The following is a 20,356-nucleotide window of genomic DNA, read 5'->3' on the forward strand; positions in this document are numbered from 1 at the left end:
TGCCAGCAATTAAAAATATAACTCCATTTAAGGGTGAGATACACAGCTTGGGATAAAGATTGTAGGATGCAAAAAATGACACCAGTGGGTATTTTAAGACAAAACAGCTGAAGGTACAAGCTGGCTGCACAGCACGGCTTGTTCCCCCGCTCTGGGTGGCCACTTCCACCCCCTCGGAGAGCTGGAGCAAAGCCCCTGATCTCGCCACCTCTTGAGAGGTTTTGCTGTTCTCAGGAGCAGCAGCTGCCGCAGACACCGTGGAGGTTTGCCCCAGCTTTGGTTTGGGGCCAAATGGGCAGGTTTTGTGGCTGGGAGGTTGGGAGTGCAGGCAGGCTGGGATTTGCAGCGCGGGGCAGAGTTCCTGGTGTCCCACTGAGCCCAGGCGTCCCACCATGTGCCAAGGTCTCAGGGGCAGCCATCCATACTTGGGAGGGTGTGGGGAAGGCCCCCACGTTGCTTTGGGAGCTCATGAGGTTACTAGGGATGCTCCGGAGCTGATTCAGCAGCAAATGAAGCAAACCAAAACCCAGTTATTTCCATGTCTTTGAGCTTCTTATTGGCCATCACACAGACCTGTCTGAGCACACCTGAGGGAAGGCAGGGAGGGTTTTATCTGATAAAACAGTTCAGAGAGAGATAATAGACAGATAATACTGCCTATGTCAGAACGTCCTCGGAAAACTGAAGAGCTAATGAAAGAGGAATATACTTAGAAACAAAAAGGACTTGCACACAGCCCAAGACTATTCCAGGATCCCAGCCAACCTAACTTCAGTGTGACAGCTGAGATGGTGTCTAAGAATGTGAAAAACAATTCTGACCAGAATTGCCAGAGAAGGTTCTCTAAAAGAGTCAGAAGAAGGTCTCTAAGTTAAACAGCCTGAATATGGCCTGGTTCCTTCCCCTGCTATAAGCAACCTTCACTCTCCCTCTAAAGCTTTTACCATATTCAGCTGCTATCAGCCAGTTGCTAAGACTTTCATGCAGAAAAACCACATATTCCCTAGCTAGGGCAGACAGGTCATGTACAACACAGCAGGCATGTTTATATTCTGTATCGAGACTGTGTCCATTTACATGCTGTTTATAGAGGCTGTGTCAGTATATATTCTGTGTCGTAGCACAACGCCTCGCTATACTGACTACTGATTTTCGGTGACTGTTTACACTGCTATTATTTACAAGCCGATGGCCGTGGCAGGCCAGGTAGCACAGCCCACGCAGTCGTTGGACAGGATCAGCAGCCTCCACTGCCAACACCACCTGCAGCAACCACACCTCCTTAACGCCTTTGTGCTGCTGCTGCCACGGCAGCAGAAAATAGAGCGGCTCCATCCTATTTGCACACTGTAACTATTTTTGCAAGCACCGGCAGCATGCACTGTCCTTCAGGTTACATCTGCCTGCACGCTCATTAAAAAACTGGGGGGGGGAGCAAATCCAACAAGGGGAGAGAACCAGGGATTTCCGACGAGTCTGGCATGACCCTGGGTCTGGCAGTGCCAAGAAAAACAGAAGCACTCATGAAAATACATAAATGAAGCCCAGTCTAAAGCATTTACAGAGCTAAGAAGTCATTAATGAGCAGTAAGTAGTGCGTTCCTGGTAATTTTGCAGCTTCTGTGTAGGAGACTTGGCAACCTGCTGCGTTTTGTAAGTGGCTGAATGGCAGAAAATGGCTCAGTCTCTGCTGGCCACTCGAGCACGCCTGTGGTTTGCATCCTATGGTGAGGAGCAATGGGTCCCAGACAGGGCCACAACTGGGTCCACCTGCAGGTATGGGGAACACCGGTGCTGGAGCAGTCCTGGCACTGGCATGGTTTTGGCATCTTCTCATCCTGGGAAATGAGAATTTCAAGCTCATCACCAGCATAAACTGGTGCAAACTTGATTTGGGGAGCAGGTAATACTAACACCACTGAAAGCTTTGCTGCAGTTTCCTTTGAGCTAGTGGGATTGATCACTGCATGGAGAAAGGTCTGCAGGACCCTTTTCTGGCCTAATCCAGCTGTTCCCATTTTCCTCAGTTTCCTCTCTTCCTGCTAACACATCTTATTTGTGAACAACTGAAATTTAATTTCAAAGCAACTGCGAACACTGATGAACTCAACAACCCCAATGCCATAAGAAAGCAGTTCTCTGATGAAAACGTTACCACCTCTGTAATCTGCCTTTCTGAAGCACGGATTTGTATCCTCAGCTCTCTCCCTGCAGGCAAGGATGTACTTTATTCACAGCATGGGACCAGCTAAGAGCTCTCTATCCCCCTGCTCTTGTAAGCAGGACCAGGCCATGTAAATGGCAGGAAGCCACCTGGGAGCACTTTCATTTCCACCCTTACCCATAATTATTTTCATCTCTGCTCCCAGTTTTCAGGTCGCTGGCAGCTGCAGCTCACTCACAAAGACAAAAGGGAATACAGATCTTGGAAGACAGAACTAAAACATCCAGGACTTCAAAACATAAATCAAAAGCAAGGGTCACACTGTCCTGGTTTCAGCTGGGGTAGAGTTAATTTTCTTCCTAGTAGCTGGTACAGAGCTGAGTTTTGGATTTAGTATGAGAATAATGTTGCTAACACCCTGATATTTTAGTTGTTGCTAAGTAGTGCTTACGCTACTCAAGGACTTTTCAGCTTCTCATGCCCTGCCAGGGAGAAGCTGGGAGGGGACACAGACGGTACAGCTGACCCCAACTGGCCAAAGGGATATTCCACACCATATGACATCGTGCTCAGGGTATAAACTGGGGGAGTTGGTGGGGGGCGGCACCGCTGCTCGGGGACTGGCTGGGCATGGTCAGTGCATGGTGAGCAACTGCACTGTGCATCACTGTGTATATTCTTTTACTACTACTACTATTATTATTATTATTATTATTGTCGTCCCTTTTCTGTCCTTTTAAACTGTCTTTATCTCAACCTATGAATTTTTTTTTCCACCCGATTCTCTCCCCCATTCCACTGCGGGGATGGAGTGAGCGAATGGCTGTGGGGCGTTTAGCTGCTTGCCAAGTTAAACCACAACACACATACACTCCCCAGGCTTGTAATAGCCCCACATGATGCCGTTTGCATCATCTCATCACTGTTGATATTTAGAGCTTCAAAACATTGCAAGCACCTTTCTAGGGATGGCATGGTATGAGTGACTCCAGGCCCAGAACCAACATTTCTTCTAGGAAAGTTCCTCTCAAACACATTTTGGCTTCAGAGAGCAGTGAGTCACTTGTTCAGAGCCTGTCCTTACCAGGCCCAGTGCCACATCTGTCCCCAGTGCCACATCTGTCCCCTCCTGGCCACAGACTCGGGCTGCTCCCCCGAACACTGCTGGCACTGGCTTTGCCTCTCCCTCCTGCCCCTTGCCAGACTGGCAGGGGACACCCCCGAGGCGTCTATAAGGCAGAGGCATTCAAAGAACTGCCTGTCTTAATCCCATAGGAGTTCAGCAGGAGGTCGAGGTCTTTGAAAACCCAGCTCCTAATCCCACCACACAGCTCAGAAAATATTAAGAAGCTAATGGACATTGCTGCAGCACCAGGGAGGAAAATCTACTACTCACTGGCTTTGGCTTAAATCAGTAGTTTAAATGTGCAAGAAATCACAGAATTAAAGACAAAGCCCCTGAGTGCTAAACTCTCAATGTGTACTGCAGGCCAGGATCCCAGATTTCATACCATGTGCCAACGTGTCTCTAACCCCAGACCCTGCTGGTGTGCAGTGATGGTCTTGCTGGGGCACTGTGGACAGGGGAAACAAAGAAAACCCTGACCAAGCCAAACAAGCCAGGAAACAAAACTACCTGGCTCGTTTTTTCCACCTCAGAGACACATACTTCTCCCAGGCAAATAGCTTTTAGGGATATCATTCCCAAATCACTCGAAGATGCCTGCCCATGCTTTCCTATTGGTTGCTATGGTGAGAGATGACGGAGCCCCAGGCGGGTATAATACAAGGCAGCGTGCAGGGAAGGGATTTAGCAGAGGCAGGAGGGAGGCAAGCGGTGGGAAGAGGGGAAGGCACTGCCCGCCCGTGGCCACGCTGCTCACCAGCACCAACAGGCTGCCGCAGACCTGCCCGGGGAGGTAAGTGGCTGCCCATGGCTCTGGGAGGGCTCAGCAATGGGTGCGAGTGCTGTTTGGCTTTTCATGTAGGAATGGTTAAAGCAGTCGTTAGGATGAGCTGCTGCTTGAGTGAAGTAAAGGGAAGTTAGTTAAATTCAAAAAGGGAGGAAGAAAGAAAAAAAGAAACCAGGTCTATCGCATGCAGCTCCTGCTTAGACCACTCGGGCGGCTGGGAGAGAGAACGCTGCAACAAGGCTCAGAGAGCACTTTGGGCATCTAAAGGAGTGATGTACCAAAGTGATTTGTGGCTGTTGTTGAACAGTAGTTTGTTAGAGGTCAGTGTCTTTTATCTGGGGGAGAGCTTTGTACTTATTATTCATATATTTGTACTTCCTTAAAGGCATTGATTTTACATTTCACTGGCCTTCAGATTTCTTGTTTAAGATCCTGATGTTACAGTGTGAGATGCTGTAGGAACAGAAAGAGTTTATTAAGCAACAAGTTAGGTACAGAAAATGCCTCAACAGCTTAAACCAGTAAATTCATCATTATACATCTTTTTAATAGTGTTTAAATAGCATTTAAAAAGTTGTGTAAAATCACAGTATCTGTTGGAAGCTCTGCAAGGCAAGCTGGAGCTAGCTTAATGATCAGTTAATGTTAACCACACTTGCAGTATCCTTTCTATTCCATGGGAAACAAAAAAAGCTAAAAAAGGTTCCTATATAGACAACCAGTCAAAAAGAAGTGATTTTTTAAAAAATCTAACCAAAGCATAAAGTGCACCCTATGTCTCAGTTGGTGTTTTTGGTCATGAAGCAGGGTGATGCAGTAGTCTGGGCATCAGCAGCATTCATCTTCTGTAGTTTTAGCCATCTAAGACCTAGCATCTAATCTACGCTAGCCAGGCATAGTCCTGAGTCTAATCTAAGGGGCCAGTAAAGCCGGTGGAAAGACTTCACTTTGAGCCTGTACATGAATTGGGAAACTCAACCTCTCCCTGCATCTAGTTACAGGGGCACAATGAACATCGAAGTGCACAACATCACTTACACCAGTGCCACCATCTCCTGGGCCATGGACAACCCCTGTCCAGAGAACTACTACCACGTCATGTACCGCCCCAACTGGAACAGCGTCTTTGCCGGCTATTTACGCCAAAACTTCCACCGTGAGGAGCGAGTTCCTCACCCCCTCAGCTCCCTCGTTCTGCACCGACTCACGCCATCCACCATCTACGTCCTCTGCATCACATGCAAGAACTCTTACCCCTCCAGCAACCACTGCACCACATTCCACACTCTGGACAAAACCCCTCTAGTTTTCGGTGGCTCTAAGCACGAACCTACTACCTCCATATGGATGGTGAGCAGCCTGCTGCTCCTCTGCTTCATTGCTCTCCTGGCCTACGGCTGCCTGCAGTTCTGGTCTGCACAGTGCCACCGGGCTGCGAGGCTGAAGCGTCCTGACGCCAGCCCTGAAGAAGTGGGCGAAGACAGCAGCTCACCGGAGGGTCCACTGAACGATGGACTGAGAGAGGAGCTTCTGGAAGTCCCCATGACCACTGTGCTAATGAGGAGCTCCAGTTTCATGAGAGAGAGTCCATATAGCTCCCCCCACCGCTTTTTTTCCTATAAAAACAGCGACGATAAAAGGGCCATCTTGCCACAGCATGGCCTTCAATGAGAGCAAAATCAAGGCAGACCCTGCTTAGAGGTTTGGTTCATGCTGCTCTTTCCCAGCTCTTGCCAACAGGACTGTCTGTGTGTCCACGGGGCCTGTTTGTCCCAGGGTAGATCATGAGGTGGGGACATCAGTTGCAAGTAGAAAGATTTTTGTCAAGTGACAAAAATATTGTCATTTGCTGAGGGTTTTTTAAAAAGAAACCAAGTCAGCTCTCTGGGAACAGCCAGGCTTAGCTGACTGTAGTGTCATTAGCTAATCTGCATCAGTGCTGTAGGTTCATTTCAGAGTCATCAATCAACATGTACAAGAAATTAACTCCACTCAAGTAGTTTCACACTTGAGTGATCCTCCACTAGCATCACACCCCAAGCCCTCATAATGCCTGTATAAACAGTCATCACAGCCTGACAAAAGAGCTTTTGTCAGTATTAAGTAGTCTGTATTTGCACTCACAAATATTTTAGTAATCCCTATTTTGAACTACAAATGGGATTCCTGAAGTGGTACCTTTCCTGGGGAGGACCACTGCCTTGGAGCTCCAACTTGCTCTGTGCATTTAGATGGATGTGACTTGGTCTCAGTGCCAACACCAAGCACAGATCAGTCTCAGCATCCCCTAACATAGGCATGTTATGGAGAAGAATATGGGAAAGCAATAGCAAAAGCACACTGAATCTGCTTCTTGCATGGCTTTTTGGTTTCACATGGCAACATGACCCTGCACATTTGCACCCGCCATTCTGTTAATGAACTAGTTCTTGCATTTCTTTCTTCCTAAATAAATAACTCCAACATCCACCCCTTCTGGCTGTTGTGGCTCATTTACTGACCTTGGATCCATAGAGGTAATACGGCTGAACATTGGCTGGCTTGTCCCGCTGGGGCTCCTGCGTGAACGGGATTGCTGTCCTCACAAACCTGTGGCAAGCACGGGAGACGGGGAGGAAAGCGGTCAGAGCCCGGCTAGTTCTGCTGAGTGCCGATATGGCACGATCTGGGATGAACTGCTGTTGCAGACTAATTAGCAATTTATCACCTGAGCTACAAGAACTAGAATGCAAACTCCTGCCCCAATCTATTGGTGGTGCAAACCCTGCCAGTTTAACCTACCAAAGATGGTGTTTCTTCTCATTTGGGACAGGCAAGAAACTCATGTATGAGCAGCTACCACAGCTCTGTTGCTCAGTAAACCAACCGTCTAAACCAAACTAGCTCAGTTGCTTGCAATCACTGTCCAACTCTGTTGCTTGAATTTGTTACTAACATTTTCATGGCCATGGGGACCTGGTGGGCTTTAACTCCATTTTAACTCTAACTGTTGCATCCTACAGGGAATGCAAACCTCACCGCAATGCCTGTGATTTTTATGTAGCAGGTTTGACATTTTGGAAAGAAAATCAGGGCCTCCAGGTGCCCCCTGCCTTGCTTTTTCTCCTCACCTGTTAGTGGATCCATTGTAGCAGTAGTTGGGTAGAAAGTCAAAGTTGAGCTCCCAGAAGACATGGAGGGTGATGCGCCCATAGGGTGCGGAGACGTTGTGGTTGGCCTCCCGAAACATGGCATCAAAGCTGTCCAAAGTCATGTGCTTGCACAGCAACCTGTGAGTCAGGCGATTTATTTCCAAGAGCCACTCCAGCTCCTGCAGCACATAATGCAGCAGCAAATGCAACATATTACCAAGATGACAACAGAAACAGCTGATTTAATTGCCGAGGGAATGATTTTATATCCACACCCACACAGAACTTTCCAGGTGTGGATGTAGCAAATGCTGAAGATATCAATTTAATTCAGTGGCTGAGGCCAACTGCACCTCTGCTCAAGGGGTCCTGGTCCAGTATCTCCTAAACCTGCAGGAAGCAAAACTAATTTGTTCCCCACTGAGCACTGTCTGGCTTTCACATCAGAATCCTTCAAAGGTGGGAACTGGTAATTTTACACTACTTGACTCTGATGCTCCTGTAATGTATCAAAGGCAGCAAATCCTCTACATGCAAAAACGGTGTCTCAGCCACCTTCATCCACCAGGGGGAATTAAAAGTCGAGATTTCCTTCTCCCAGATCACAAGACTGTCTTACGTGACCTCTGCAAAATCTAACTGCTGACTGTCACCTTGTGATTTACACAGATACTTAATAGTCCAAGAATAATGCAATTAAAGATGCGTAAGTAGAAGTAGTAGAGACTCAGCAGCATAAAGGAGGATACATGGCTGGCTGAAACCTACTGTGGGTGGGACTTGAAGCAGAAGACAGTTGGCTGTGTATCCATGGCAGTGTATTATTCTCTCTATTCATACTCTCAGTCAATGGCAGTTCTTACCACTATGGATGTCAGGTCCTCACTCTCAAAGCGGCTAATGGCCTGGTCTAATGATTTGTACATCGCGGCTGAAATACGCTGGGTAATGAGCCTGTTCAGGTCAATTGATCTACCCAGCAACTGGGGAAAGAAGAGAAGATATTTGTGTGTTACATACAGATGGGGAAAAGGTACTTTATTTTTTTTTTAACAGACACAAATTAAAAACAAACATCCAAATCTGCCTAAATGTGAGAGTGGTGATGCAAATGCCTCAGTTGAGTTTACTATTACTTAAGAGGGAGGGAGGAAATGTGGGTGTGCATGAGTGTGCTGTGTCAGAAATAGGTTCAACCCTTCTCATTCCAGCATCGACCTCAATGGAGCTCAGCACTAGGATGCCACCCATGAACAAAAGGATAATAGACCAAGAGCTATGAGTACTGGAGTCCACTGCTTGTGCTGTACCTGGACATGCCTCTGCTTGAGCAGTGTTTCGTAGCGGTTGGATGGTGGGTATGGAATAATCACCCCATAATTTTTACATTCAGCCCGGAAACGTTTGTCCAGTAAAACACTGAAAAAAAAAAAGAAGTGTCAGGAAAAACAAAACATATACTATCAGCTTCTGTCTGGATCTTTTCCAGAGTTGTTTTCATCCTTCTTTTCATCTTGCTCTGAATGCCAAGAAATTTCTATACGCTAATAACTCAGCTTATACCGCTAAATCACAGAGCAGCGGTTGTTATCTGGGGACTTCCATGCTGTTATCCCTCACTCTTGGCTTTTATGACTAAATCATTCAAAAAGATAAAAGGCGGTGCTGAAAGATATCTCCAGTGCCAGGTACTTGTGTGCTCCCTCCTTGAAGATCTGCTGTGGGAACATTTGGTTGGTGATGGTGATTGCTCTCCTTCTCTAAGGCCAAATGTGATCTAGAGACAAAACTCCTTGCACAGTTACACTGAGGACTTCGTTCACCTTTGGTGACATGAGAGGATGACTCAGTAGAGTTCACCCATGTTCTTTAAATGATTAGAAGGAAATGTCACAAACGGCCTATCTCCCCACAAGGGCAAACGACTCTGCAGAAGTCCTACAGTCAGCTGGCCTGATGTGTGACCTAAGATACTAAGTACCCTTCTGGGCTTTACAAGTCCTGCTACTTTACTAGGGTGAGGACAAGTGCACGTTCCTGTTTCTTAGAGATGGGAAGCTTCCACTCCTCATCTGCCTGGTACACAAACAGAAGTCAAGCAAGGACATGTCTTCAGTAGGCTCGAGTTGCTTCTGCTGCTCTCACAAATTGTACTCAGACAGCTACTTAGGATGCCAATTATTATTTGTTCACTTTTAACCATGTCTCCTTGCCACCATTAATTTATTTTCCTCATCTACACTGGTCTGACATGGACAGCCAGCTCTGTGGGACAGGGATGATCTATTTTGTTATGTCTACCCATGGTGGCTACTCCCTGAGGGAAACCTTTTGGTTAACAGCAATTTGGATGCAGCAATATCATCAGTCAGCAGCAGCAGTCAGGTTCTCCTACCTGCCAGCCATTGCTTTATAATAGGCAAAGATCTGATCTGCCAGCTTGTACACAAATTGATCAAAGCACAAATTCACCTGGGGCAGAAAAAAAACAAGACATCGTGAGGGTGTCACCGACACAGGGTAGCTCCTTCCTACACATGCAAGATCAATACAACACCATACAGAGCTCTAATTTAATACATACATGCATATCACACTATCAAAAAAACCACATTGCAGTTTTCTCATGTGCTAAAGGTAAGCAGAAAATTGCAGATACATTGTGCTCTTATGGTTTCTGTAGGTTCTTACAGGTCCCAGTCCCCCATCCCCAATCATCCTTTTGTCCCAGGGATCTCCGGTTTCTCATTTTCCTCTGATGTCTCCCAACGCCCTGCCCATCAGACAGCCTCCTCCATGCCCCCAGTGTTTTACAGCATTTGGCTTTGACTGTTCCCCATGGGTAAAGCTGAGCTGAAGCCCTTAATCAGCACTCTGAAAGCTCTCTGGAAATTCTGATCTTCTGAAAACTTCTCAGCCTGATGGGGTATTTTTTTCAGGAGATTCCTGTAATGAATTCGCTGAACTGCTGGGCAGGGCTGTCAAGCAGGGCAATGTGACCCCATTGCGCTCTTTCCATACAATAAAGTTGAAGAGAACTTACTTCAGCTTCAATTTCATCATATAGGAATTGCTTTTTGAACTTGGTCAAGGCATAGTATGCGCTGTCATTATAGAGGTCCAAGGGGTACAGTACATACCTGAGGGCAAGAAGACAGATCATGTCTTAAATTAACTTTGGAGCAGCATAAATGGCAGCTAGTGTCTGTGCCTGGTTTGGTGCAAAAAATGGCTTTTCTCTGACTTCACTCCTATCATCTCCACTCGCTTCAGCCTCTCAAATCCTCCCTCTTGCTCCCTATGTCAGAGTTGCTGGAAGCAGCTAGAACACATCTGGATTTGAGCTAACTCTGACTTGTTCAATCAACACTTGCTCCTTCTTTGCCCTTAAAAAAACTTTCATGCTGTCCTCACTCCACAAAGTGCCCTGACAATGGCTGTAATGTGGAAAACAAAGTTCTCCTAATGAGGAAGTTATTATAAACATAATTACACTTGCTAAACAGCAATTCTTCTCATCATTTATCATGTATATAAAAGAAAAAGTGTTTAGGTGCCTTAGCCAGGGCCCACATCCCTTTGGTTGCACATGCTGTCTGACTGCTGCATGCAGACGATGGTACCACCAAGTTGTGCCCACATCTGAATAGAGCAGCTGCCAGCTGCTGGTTTATGACATACAAGTGAGTGCCAGTGCCAGGAAGCTGCCCGTGTGGATCTGCTAACAAGGTATTCATACAGTACACATTCATGTGATAGCAAGTCAAGAAACATCTATTTCCCTCCCATGTCAAAAAGACTGTCCATCACCACACAAGAAAACCCCAAGCCCCAGCGCATGCACAGTCCCACCACAGCCCATTGGCTCTTACTCCATCATGGAGGGTTCTTTGGTTTCCAGAATATGGTCTGTGAGGATCCAGGGCATGGACATTTCGATGGGGAACTGGATGCGGCGGCCCATGGTCAGCTCCAGGAAGAACTCCCGAAACCAGAGCTGGGACAGGTCGCAGCACTGCTGCAGTGCTTCTGAAACACAGAGAAGATTCCCCCAGTGGGAGAGCACCTAACGTTACCCCCATGGGGACAGCAGAGAGGGGCAGCTGCTGCAGCCTCATATTGGACTGGTTTTGGGTGGGGAACATTTTTCTGGGATGTCTTTTTTTTTTTTTTTTTAAACGCAGACCATGCCCATGCTGTCTGAGCACTCTGTAATGGGAGAAGAAAGAAGGGATTTTTTCCTTTTGCTCTAGGCTCCAGGGAGAACATTTCAATGGCTCATATTTACTCTGGAAGATTTCTTCTCTGCCGAGTGGCTCATAAGTTTGTCTAAGACAGCAAGAAAACTCCAGTTCTAGAAACTAAAACAAAACTTGTGGCTATTTGCTATTTCTGACTCATTCCTGTTCACATAATGATTAGTACCTAAAACAGGCCCGAATCAGGCAGAAGTAGGGCATTTAGGAAAAATTAAAGAAAATCTTCTGCACAGGTCAGTGAGGAGCAAAGCTGATCTACCTTTGCCTTTCTGAGCATGCAAGAGTTGGATTCAAGGCTCCCCCTGCCATAAACTCACCACTGATGTTGAGAAGATGGGTGAAGAAGAAGGACTGCTTGTGGAACTCCTCAATGGCCAAGACTATCGGCCCATCCAAGCTGCTCCTCAAAGTCTTCTTTGAGCCACTCTTGTCTGCTATGAGGGACTCCAGCATGGTCCGCACCATGTAAAGCTTTGGAAGAAAGTTGACATGCAGTTATAACACTCCATTGAGACACCACCACACACAGCCATGGTGCTCTGCAACAAAAAAATAACACTTATCCCAGGTGGCTACTACTCTCTGCACCCATAAGCCCTATACCCCTAAAAACGGAGGCTTTGGGAACTATACAACAAAGTAGGCACCAAAACAACATTTAACACACAACAGTGTGAAGACTTTGTGGAAGAGACCACAGAAACAGCTGCTAATGCACTGGATCGGAGACTCCTACGTGGCTGTAAGACCATTAATTCCCTACATAGGAGATGAACATTTACATACCTGTGTACTTGATGGTCCTACTGCTCGTCGTGGGACTTTAATATCGAATCCACCTTTAGGATCCTTCTCACCTCTCAGGCAAGGATCATTTGGAGGCTCTCGACCTCCCTCCCAGTCACAGATTGTCTTCCGAATTGCCTGAAGGACACTGGAGTGGGTGGGAGAGGGAAAGTAGTGCTTAAGCTTGATTCTACTTCAAGATGAAAATATTCACTGCTGTGCACATATAGGAGGAGAAGTATCTGAGGTGGGGACACACACTGTTGTTATTGGGGGAGTCATGCCCAAAAGCTACCTTGGAAAGAGTTGCTGGCCAAGGTATGTTGGCTGGTTGTATACCATGAGGTATATGCAGGGCCACGTGCTTATATAGTACAGATGTGTTACACAAAGAAATACATGGACTTTGCATTACATTCAAGAAGGACAGACCGACCTGATCAGGACGTTCTTCTTCTTCCTGACTGCCTGTCTGAGCGGCTCTCGCAGGGTCACCTGGGCAAAGTCCTGCAGGGCTGCATATATAGTGTTGCGGATGGCTTGGTTAAAGACACTCTCCATCCGGCCCATCAGCACTTGCAGACCTTTGATCATGGCAATTACCTGAAGAAAAAATAAAACCAGATGTATTTTCTATTTTTCCATTGTATGGAGAGGTCCATAAATCCAACATTAAGAGAATTTGGGACTAAATAAATTCTACTCAAGTAACTTGGGTCCAGTAATGTGGTGGCTAATTTTTTTTATGTTAGCTGCTTTACAGATCACAAGAAGCTGAGGAGACCATTTACACTACCAGTTTCTTGCATGTGGCCCCTGTCCCCTGGCAGGCTCTGTTTCCACTCCTGATCTCTTGATACCTTTAGTAACACACAATCCTAGAAAACTGCACATGCGCCACACGTGGGTGCAGCTGCATGGCTTGCACATACGTGCTTCTGCACCAGGGCACAATCTTCCTTGTACAAGAGAACATTGACAATTCCCAGGAGGGAGTGAGCCACAAAAATTAAGGCAGTATTAAAACCACCTTGGACTGTGTAAGGCAAGATAAAGGTGTGAGGGCCTCCCACAGCCAGGCTCGGAGGACTATTCTCACTGTCCATGGACAGCCAGACTGAGAGTTGACAGGTCCTGGGGACTGGCTGAGGATCCTGTGTTTGCACAGTGCCTGAATGTAGCTCCTGACCTTGCTCCAGATCACGCTGCTCTGCAAGCCCACACAGTTTTTTTTTTCCAGGAGTCCTGAATCCTTTTGTCAGGTCAGGAAGGGCTTAATACAGCATAGGGACTCGTCACTGTCCTCCTCCAGCACACAAACACAGCATAAGAAGAGCAAGACCAGGAAAAGAGGAGATTTGCTCTAGTCATGCACTGGTGCAGTGTTTCTACCCCAGTAGGAGCTCCTAAGAATGTAATTTTCCCTTAATTCTGGTCACCTGTGGGCCACAGGGATGAGGAACCTGCTGAGGAACCTAAGCAAGGTGAGAAGCCCTTCCCTCCTCTTCCCCTGGCCTGAGGAACATGGACAAGAAACCAGCCCTGGCTGGTTCCGACTCTTGTGCAGTTGGCACCAACCTCCACAAAGGCAAACTTCTCTTCACTGGTGTAGTTGTACCGGGTGGCTCTCTCATACTCTTCTGCTGTTCCTGGGCAATCCTTGTTACAGAACTTATCTGTGGGATGAACCAGCTTCCAAGAGTACTGTAAGATGGAAAGGGACACTGTCAACATTACAAAGAGTAAGAAGCCAGGCAGGAAAGACTGAAGAGGGCCCTATGCCAGGAAAACACTCCCTAGACATTACTACAGTTGTTTGACATTCCTTTGGGAGCAGAATTTGTGCTCCTTCCTGGCTTTATTATCACTATTGTTTCTGTTTATCTGGGAGGTTGCTAGTCATATTGGGTTTTTGCCATCCATGGACTTGCACTGAGTTATGGTTGAAATTTTCCAAATTAAGAATTTCCACCATCATTTGAGTTACAGTTTTAGTTGCTCAAGACCCAGACTCATCCCAACCAGCTTTCTGTACTTAACAAAAGTGTTCAGGTTAGGAGAACAGTCACCCAGTCCCCCTCTAACATCAGTGGGGACACTCCAGCACCTGCAAAGGGCAGTTCAGGTCCAGGATGAGATGATCAAGCTCTCTTTCTCCATTTGGTACAGAGGGTCTTCAGGGTGATTAGCTGCATGATCTTAGCATGTTTGTTAATGGCTTAAAGTTAGGTGGCCTGAAAGCAAGCTTACCTTTCTACAGCCTTTGTTACATGCCACATTAAAACATTCACGCTCACCTGGGAGGAGGAGGATGTTACACACTGACTGCTTCCATGGATGCACTCACCACTTCCATGACGTGGGCACTCCACTTGGACAGCAGCTGCAGTCCCCGTAAAGCGAGATCAAAGAGCTCCCTGTACTCTTCATCTGATTTCTGGCTGTCCAGTCCTGAGCCAGTGACCACCTGGAGAACATCACATCATGTGAAGGCTAGACTCAGCAACTTGCTGCAGAGGCTTCACTGAGCCAAAGAGCAGCCACAGATCGATCTCTCTCAAATCCCAGCTGAAATGAATTCCCCATGACCTTATGACCAAGCTAAAACTGCGCAGTGCATATACTGTCCCTCAGGAAAAGGCGTATAATTTGGAAAGACTCTTTTTACCCAGGCAGTCAATTTATTTCCTACAGAAAAATGAGTCTGACCTGTCACCTCAGAGCAAATAACCGACTGTTGTCATTCCACGTTCCCATTCCTTTGTGATGGTCTAATACTACTGAAATCCTTGAGAGTCCTTTACTGATTTAAAGTTCAAATAAGCACTTACAAATGCCAAAAAGGGCTGAGAATGCTAACAATTCATTAAACTAACAGTGATGAATGACAATCAGGCATTTGCAAAAACCAGTCACAATCACATCAGAAAGGGCTCTGACATTCAGTAATGAAAGGAACAGAGATGCCCTCGTGAACTTTCTTCAAAGCCTTGACCAATAGCTCTGTGTAATAGAAAAGACCTATTTGCAAGACATGGGTGTTCTGCCACCTGGCTGACCATAAACACTTAGTTGCAGAAATTTTTTTCTGCTTTTTATTTTAACCAAACTGTGGCCAAAAAGCAGAAGCTTTTGCAGTAGATATTCCAGTGCACATGGTTTTGCACCTGCAGGGACCCTTCATAAATTGCTTTCTAATTGCTGGATTGGGAACTGGTTTGTTCCACTTTGCTCCTTTCCTCCTCACCGTATGTCCTTGGCAGACCATACTCCTGCCACACTTGTCCTCTCCCAGCCTTGTCTGTCTAACGAGCCTGATTACGGCGACTATCCACTCAGCTCACCTCACTGTTGCTGTAGCGAGCGAGCTCTGAGATGAAGCGGATGTGGTCATCTCGGATCTGGACCATCTGCTCACAGATGTTGTACTGGGGACTTATGCTGCTCTGAGTGCATGTCCACCTGGGGAAAAAAGCAATGGTTTCAAGGACAGGACACGGGGCTCCACTCAGAGACCCCCAGGGACAAAGCCTTGCGCTCAACTGCTTTCTTCACTTCAACACGCTCAAGACATGCCATCTTCAGGGCAAATGTCAGATCGTGTCTTCTCTCTCATGTCCCCTGGGTGTGTGAGGTCTTTCAGAGGTGATCTCACAAAACATGACAGGGTTGCTTGCCTCACCTTTCAGCCTGAACATCTCTGCTCCATCCACCCTGAAGGCTGCTCTCCATGTTGGGCTCACCTACCCCCATGGGCAGAGGTGGCTGTTTCCCTGGCCACCGTTGGACAAGCTTTCAGGGAAGGGTAAACAGCAGAGCCCTGGCATTGTTTGCATCCTTTCTGCTAAACCTAAGGGTAATCATCCCCTTAGAGGTCATCCCTCCAGGTCTGAAAGGGCTGGGTCATGCTGCCTTCTCCTGCAAGGAAAGACCCCCCCAAGGGACCAGCAAGGAAATATCCCTCTAGTCTATTTTTGGTTCTGGCTCACACTACCAGCTCAGTGAACAACCCTGTGTATAAATGACAAGCAGAATATGATTGAATGAATGAAATTTTAATTTGCATTGAGCCACATGTACCGTGTAACAGTGTAATGGGGCCCTAAAAGAAGGCAGCACTCCCCTTCCAAAGGCACAGTCGTATGAAGTCATGTCTCCTTTTTCCCTATTCCGTATTAGCCACAGACGTAGAACCGGCATGGCTCCACCAAAATGCCTTGTGCAAGCAAACGTCTGTCAGTGAGACTCATGTCCCACTCTGCCATCACAACATAGAAGTTCATATCTTGCTTTTTTCCCCCTAAATAATTGTTCTATCTTAAGATAGATCTTAAGATCTTCTCCAATCTAGATTTGCCATAAAAAAGGAAGGTGAGAAACCTGCCTCTGATATGGCCATAGACATAAAGACATATTCCTGCAGTTAACTGCGAAGCACTTGTCAATATTTGTGGTAGTAGAAGGTCCTGGAAGTCCTGGGCCATGTCATCCCTTGTGAAATCCATCCTCCCACAGTCCCACTGCTCAGCTCTTACCCGTTCCAATGTCCTGTGCTCCCCACCAGACAATCGGCAGGTTAGCAGGAATGGCCAGGGCTGCACCAGCCCTCCCTGCCACACACAACCTAGTCCACAGCACAGAAACAAAGCGCCATGCAGGAAAAACACCAATTAATTCCACTTTCATGGAGACAGGGAGGGAAAGAAAGTAACAAAAACAATATTAGTAAGAAATGGGGATCATATGGAACCACCTTGGCAGAGTTAGCGTTGGGAGTCCCATATAATTTGCTGAGAAAGCGAGTGAGGAAGAAACATTGGTTAGTAAGGTACGGCACACAGACCTGGTACAGATTTCAAGACAGACATTAAAACGGTGCACAGGTGGACAGCGCATGAGCTACCTCAGTTTTGAAATGAGAAAATGAATGCAGCTGACACGTTTCGTTGAAATGTGCTTTCTGAATGATTTGGGATAAAAAGGTCTAAATTTTTAGCTCATTTTTCCCTTTTAAATTGAGTTTTTGAAAATATTTTTAAAATTTTCATTTCGTAGAATTTAAATATTTTTCCATTCTTCAATTTTAATTGAAACCTTTTGATTGGGAAATTTTGCCACGTTGTTTTCAAATTTCTCATGAAAAATTAATTGGCACTTTTCAACCAGCCTTCAGGAGGGCAGGGGAGGGCCGTTCCTGGGTGAACCACGTGGCAGGCAGAAAAGCTGGACCCTCCGGTGTGGAAAGCGACGAGCAAACAGAAGCAGAGAGATGAGACGACAGGTTAGTTCCTGTCCTGCTGAACACACAGGTCAACCAGGCTGCTTCTCAGACGCCAGAGAAATCTGACTGCCATGCAACACAGTCCCACGGGTGGATAGCCACTTGCTGGTGAAAGCCGGGCTGCGATCAGCGATTACTGCCCGACACAGCTCAGACAGGCTTTGCTTACATGTGGTTGCAAACACCATTCCGAGGATATCCAAACCTAACACCGATTCTTCTAGCAATAACTGAGCACGGTGCAAAGCTACAAAGACAAGTGGGGCCTTGCACACGTCTGGTGTGATCTGAAACAACGTCTGCAAATCCATCTGATGGGAGCAGCAAACTGCCTGTGAACCCAGGCTGGGAAGCAGTGCTTTACACTCCTGAGCACTGCTGTAAAGACTCAATTTCTGCCCTTTTCCCACAATATTCATTCATTTCCAGTGCATCTGACCCTTCGGTGCAACCCTCATTCCCACTGCCCTTCTTCATGAAACCTGCCTGAACTAGAGGAGACGCCCTGGCTACTGCAAAGAGAGATCCACTGCTGTGTTCACGCTCTGGAGGATTTTGTCCCTGGGCTGAAAAATGTGGATTAAAATCTCTCCAGAGCAGGGACACGCCGCTCGCACTCACACACCTCCAGGCACGCACACCTCCCAGGCACTCAGTGGCTGCCCCGAACCACACGCCAGCTGCCTTTCCTTCCTCCTGCCTCGCTGCCGGCCACCGAGCACCCTCCCAGCCCTTGCGAGCGGAGCAGACACGCAGGCATGCCCACTCCCCTGCCTGCACACTGGAGTATGGTTACACGTAGGTCCAGAGCTGGCTGCGAACGCACACACTCAGGGGCCGGCGAGGACGTCTTCCCATGCAGGGACAGGGCGGTACACATGTGCACACAGAGCTGGCACGCCGGGACTCACACCTCACAGGGACACACACGGGTACCCGTGCACAGACCTCACGCACGCTGGAGAGTTGCGGCTCCCATGGCTTTCGGGACACACACAGAAGCCAAGAGACATTATGGCAGGCACTCACTTGGATTTGTTCTCCTCATAGTGAGCACTGGTCTTAATGTATCTGGCCAGTTCTATCTGCATATCGCCGAATAAAGGAACCACCTGCAGCTGCTGGAAAAGAAAACAAAAGATGGTTGAAACACGGCGGAGAGAGAGCCCGTGGCCCCAGTGCAACACAAGGGACTACGAAATGGCTTCCTGTGTCCCTGAAGCTATGGAAAGTGTCAGGCTGTTTAAAGCAAAGTGCAAACCTGGACCCAGGGTCATTTCACACCTAGGACACAACCAAAAACGATCACAAGGCTTTTTGTGCAAGGAAAACCACCCCCTGCGATTGCCCTGGAGCCCTGCACTCACTGATACCAGGCTGGTTACTGCCAGAACGGTTCAGTGCTGTAACCGGCCAGACAAAAGCCTCTTTTTACAACAAAAAGAGAGAAGCATATTCCTGAGCAGGGCTTATTGCCTCCCACCAAAATCCTCCAAGAGAATAGAGGGATGAAAAGCCAGCATGTTGGTATTTTGGCAGCAAGCTGCTGCAGCTCCCTTCAGAGCGGAGCTATAGGCTGCTTTGCTGCCTGCACTGCTAGGGACATGGCATCCTTCCCCAGGGACTCAGACTGTACTTTGGCACTGTGGCTGCCAGTGATGTGTCTTAAAACTTCTCCACGAACAAAATGACACAGGCAATGACTGCCTGCAATGTAATGTGGCTTCGCTCACCCTTTACATCTCAGGAGGATTTGGATGGGAAATAAATTCAAAGTGCTCTGAACGTACCTCAAGCTCAGACAGGTCCCTGCTTCACTAAGATTTCAGCTGCAAACAAAATTAACCCAGGAGCTACCAACAGCTCTTCAATAAAATATGAAGCTTCAAGTTCACCCAGCTACAAAAGCCTTCCCCCAAATTTCAGGGAAGACGGTGACAAATTCCCTGTCCTATTACCACATGCTTCTCTTCTCAGGCTGGCTTGTATGGAGGATGTGCAATGCTGTCATCAGGGATTCTCAGTGGTGCTTTCATAAAAGGTTTAAATGAAGGGGTAGTTCATTTTCACTACTCAAATTCCTGGTCAATCCACTAGAAATTTAATCAGAAGGTAATAAACAGATGTAGTACGAGGAGTAGTTGGCCTTTTCTTATTGAGATCTGATAGTCTGGATTGGTACTTAACTGATGAAGTGAGACCACAGCAGACGTTGGAGAAGCGCAAATGGCAAAAAAGCTGGGAAGGGGAAGTTATTCCACGCAATGGAAGATATTTTACCTGATTCTCTGATGGTCCACAGCACTTTGCAATGAACAGCAAATCTGTTTGAATGCACCAAGCTGACCAAACTCTACAGATTACACTGAGGGCTTGATTTAAACTGAAATTCAGTTGAATTAGCAAAGCTGAACCAGGGAAAACTTGGAAGACGCCGAGGGATGGCATGATAAATCACCTTTGTGGAGCTGCAGTCCTCAGAAACCTCCCAGTGAGGACGGTATTCAACCACCTCATTATCACCCCATCCATGAGGTTATGGTGTCTGTCTGTAGTTCTCTACGTGGGAGTTTGAGCCCAGCTCTCAGAGCTATCTCCAGGAGATGATGCTAATTGGGGTAAATAGGTCCCCACTCAGTCAGGTGAGGATGCAGCAGCTGGTACATCAACCTTTCATGAAACCAGCTATCTGGGCTTACCCATCCCCTCCCCTTGCACAGACCCAGTGCATCATCTATAAACTGCAGGTTGGGGCAGTAAGCAGGGAGGCATCCTGTACCCTGTCACCATCACTGACCCTGTCTTTCGGCTCTCTGGGTAAA

At 47.2% G+C, this 20,356-nt stretch overlaps 2 protein-coding genes across 11 annotated transcripts in view; one reads left to right on the forward strand and one right to left on the reverse strand.

Annotated features, from left to right (window-relative positions):
- Nucleotides 1–20,356, reverse strand: part of CYFIP2 (cytoplasmic FMR1 interacting protein 2) — a 57,248-nt gene that overhangs the window by 19,201 nt on the left and 17,691 nt on the right. For 9 of the 10 annotated variants that reach the window (XM_075102613.1, XM_075102608.1, XM_075102612.1 and 6 more), the window contains 14 exons: nucleotides 18,564–18,655; nucleotides 15,598–15,715; nucleotides 14,601–14,720; nucleotides 13,832–13,957; nucleotides 12,690–12,856; nucleotides 12,254–12,401; nucleotides 11,785–11,938; nucleotides 11,081–11,237; nucleotides 10,252–10,348; nucleotides 9,604–9,680; nucleotides 8,519–8,627; nucleotides 8,072–8,191; nucleotides 7,188–7,387; nucleotides 6,579–6,666 (listed from right to left, as the gene is read on the reverse strand). In XM_075102613.1, the coding sequence (XP_074958714.1) occupies nucleotides 6,579–6,666; nucleotides 7,188–7,387; nucleotides 8,072–8,191; nucleotides 8,519–8,627; nucleotides 9,604–9,680; nucleotides 10,252–10,348; nucleotides 11,081–11,237; nucleotides 11,785–11,938; nucleotides 12,254–12,401; nucleotides 12,690–12,856; nucleotides 13,832–13,957; nucleotides 14,601–14,720; nucleotides 15,598–15,715; nucleotides 18,564–18,655 (1,773 nt within the window). The remainder of the gene's footprint in view (nucleotides 1–6,578; nucleotides 6,667–7,187; nucleotides 7,388–8,071; nucleotides 8,192–8,518; nucleotides 8,628–9,603; nucleotides 9,681–10,251; nucleotides 10,349–11,080; nucleotides 11,238–11,784; nucleotides 11,939–12,253; nucleotides 12,402–12,689; nucleotides 12,857–13,831; nucleotides 13,958–14,600; nucleotides 14,721–15,597; nucleotides 15,716–18,563; nucleotides 18,656–20,356) is intronic. The other variant, XM_075102614.1, reaches the window with a different exon arrangement.
- On the forward strand, nucleotides 3,884–6,541 carry FNDC9 (fibronectin type III domain containing 9). Its single transcript, XM_075102615.1, has 2 exons — nucleotides 3,884–4,083; nucleotides 5,073–6,541. Exons 1-2 carry the CDS (start codon nucleotides 3,884–3,886, stop codon nucleotides 5,746–5,748), a joined length of 876 nt encoding a protein of 291 aa, XP_074958716.1. The 3' UTR covers nucleotides 5,749–6,541.

This window comes from Phalacrocorax aristotelis, chromosome 8 (assembly GCF_949628215.1).
Source record: "Phalacrocorax aristotelis chromosome 8, bGulAri2.1, whole genome shotgun sequence".
Lineage (NCBI taxonomy): Eukaryota > Metazoa > Chordata > Aves > Suliformes > Phalacrocoracidae > Phalacrocorax > Phalacrocorax aristotelis.

What these genes read in the sequence shown, in the direction of transcription:
- FNDC9 (XM_075102615.1), top strand. Translation starts at nt 3,884, where the DNA reads ATGCCTGCCCATGCTTTCCTATTGGTTGCTATGGTGAGAGATGACGGA. An exon ending in CCGCAGACCTGCCCGGGGAG is followed by an intron (nt 4,084 to 5,072) that starts GTAAGTGGCTGC and finishes CCCTGCATCTAG; the next exon opens with TTACAGGGGCACAATGAACA.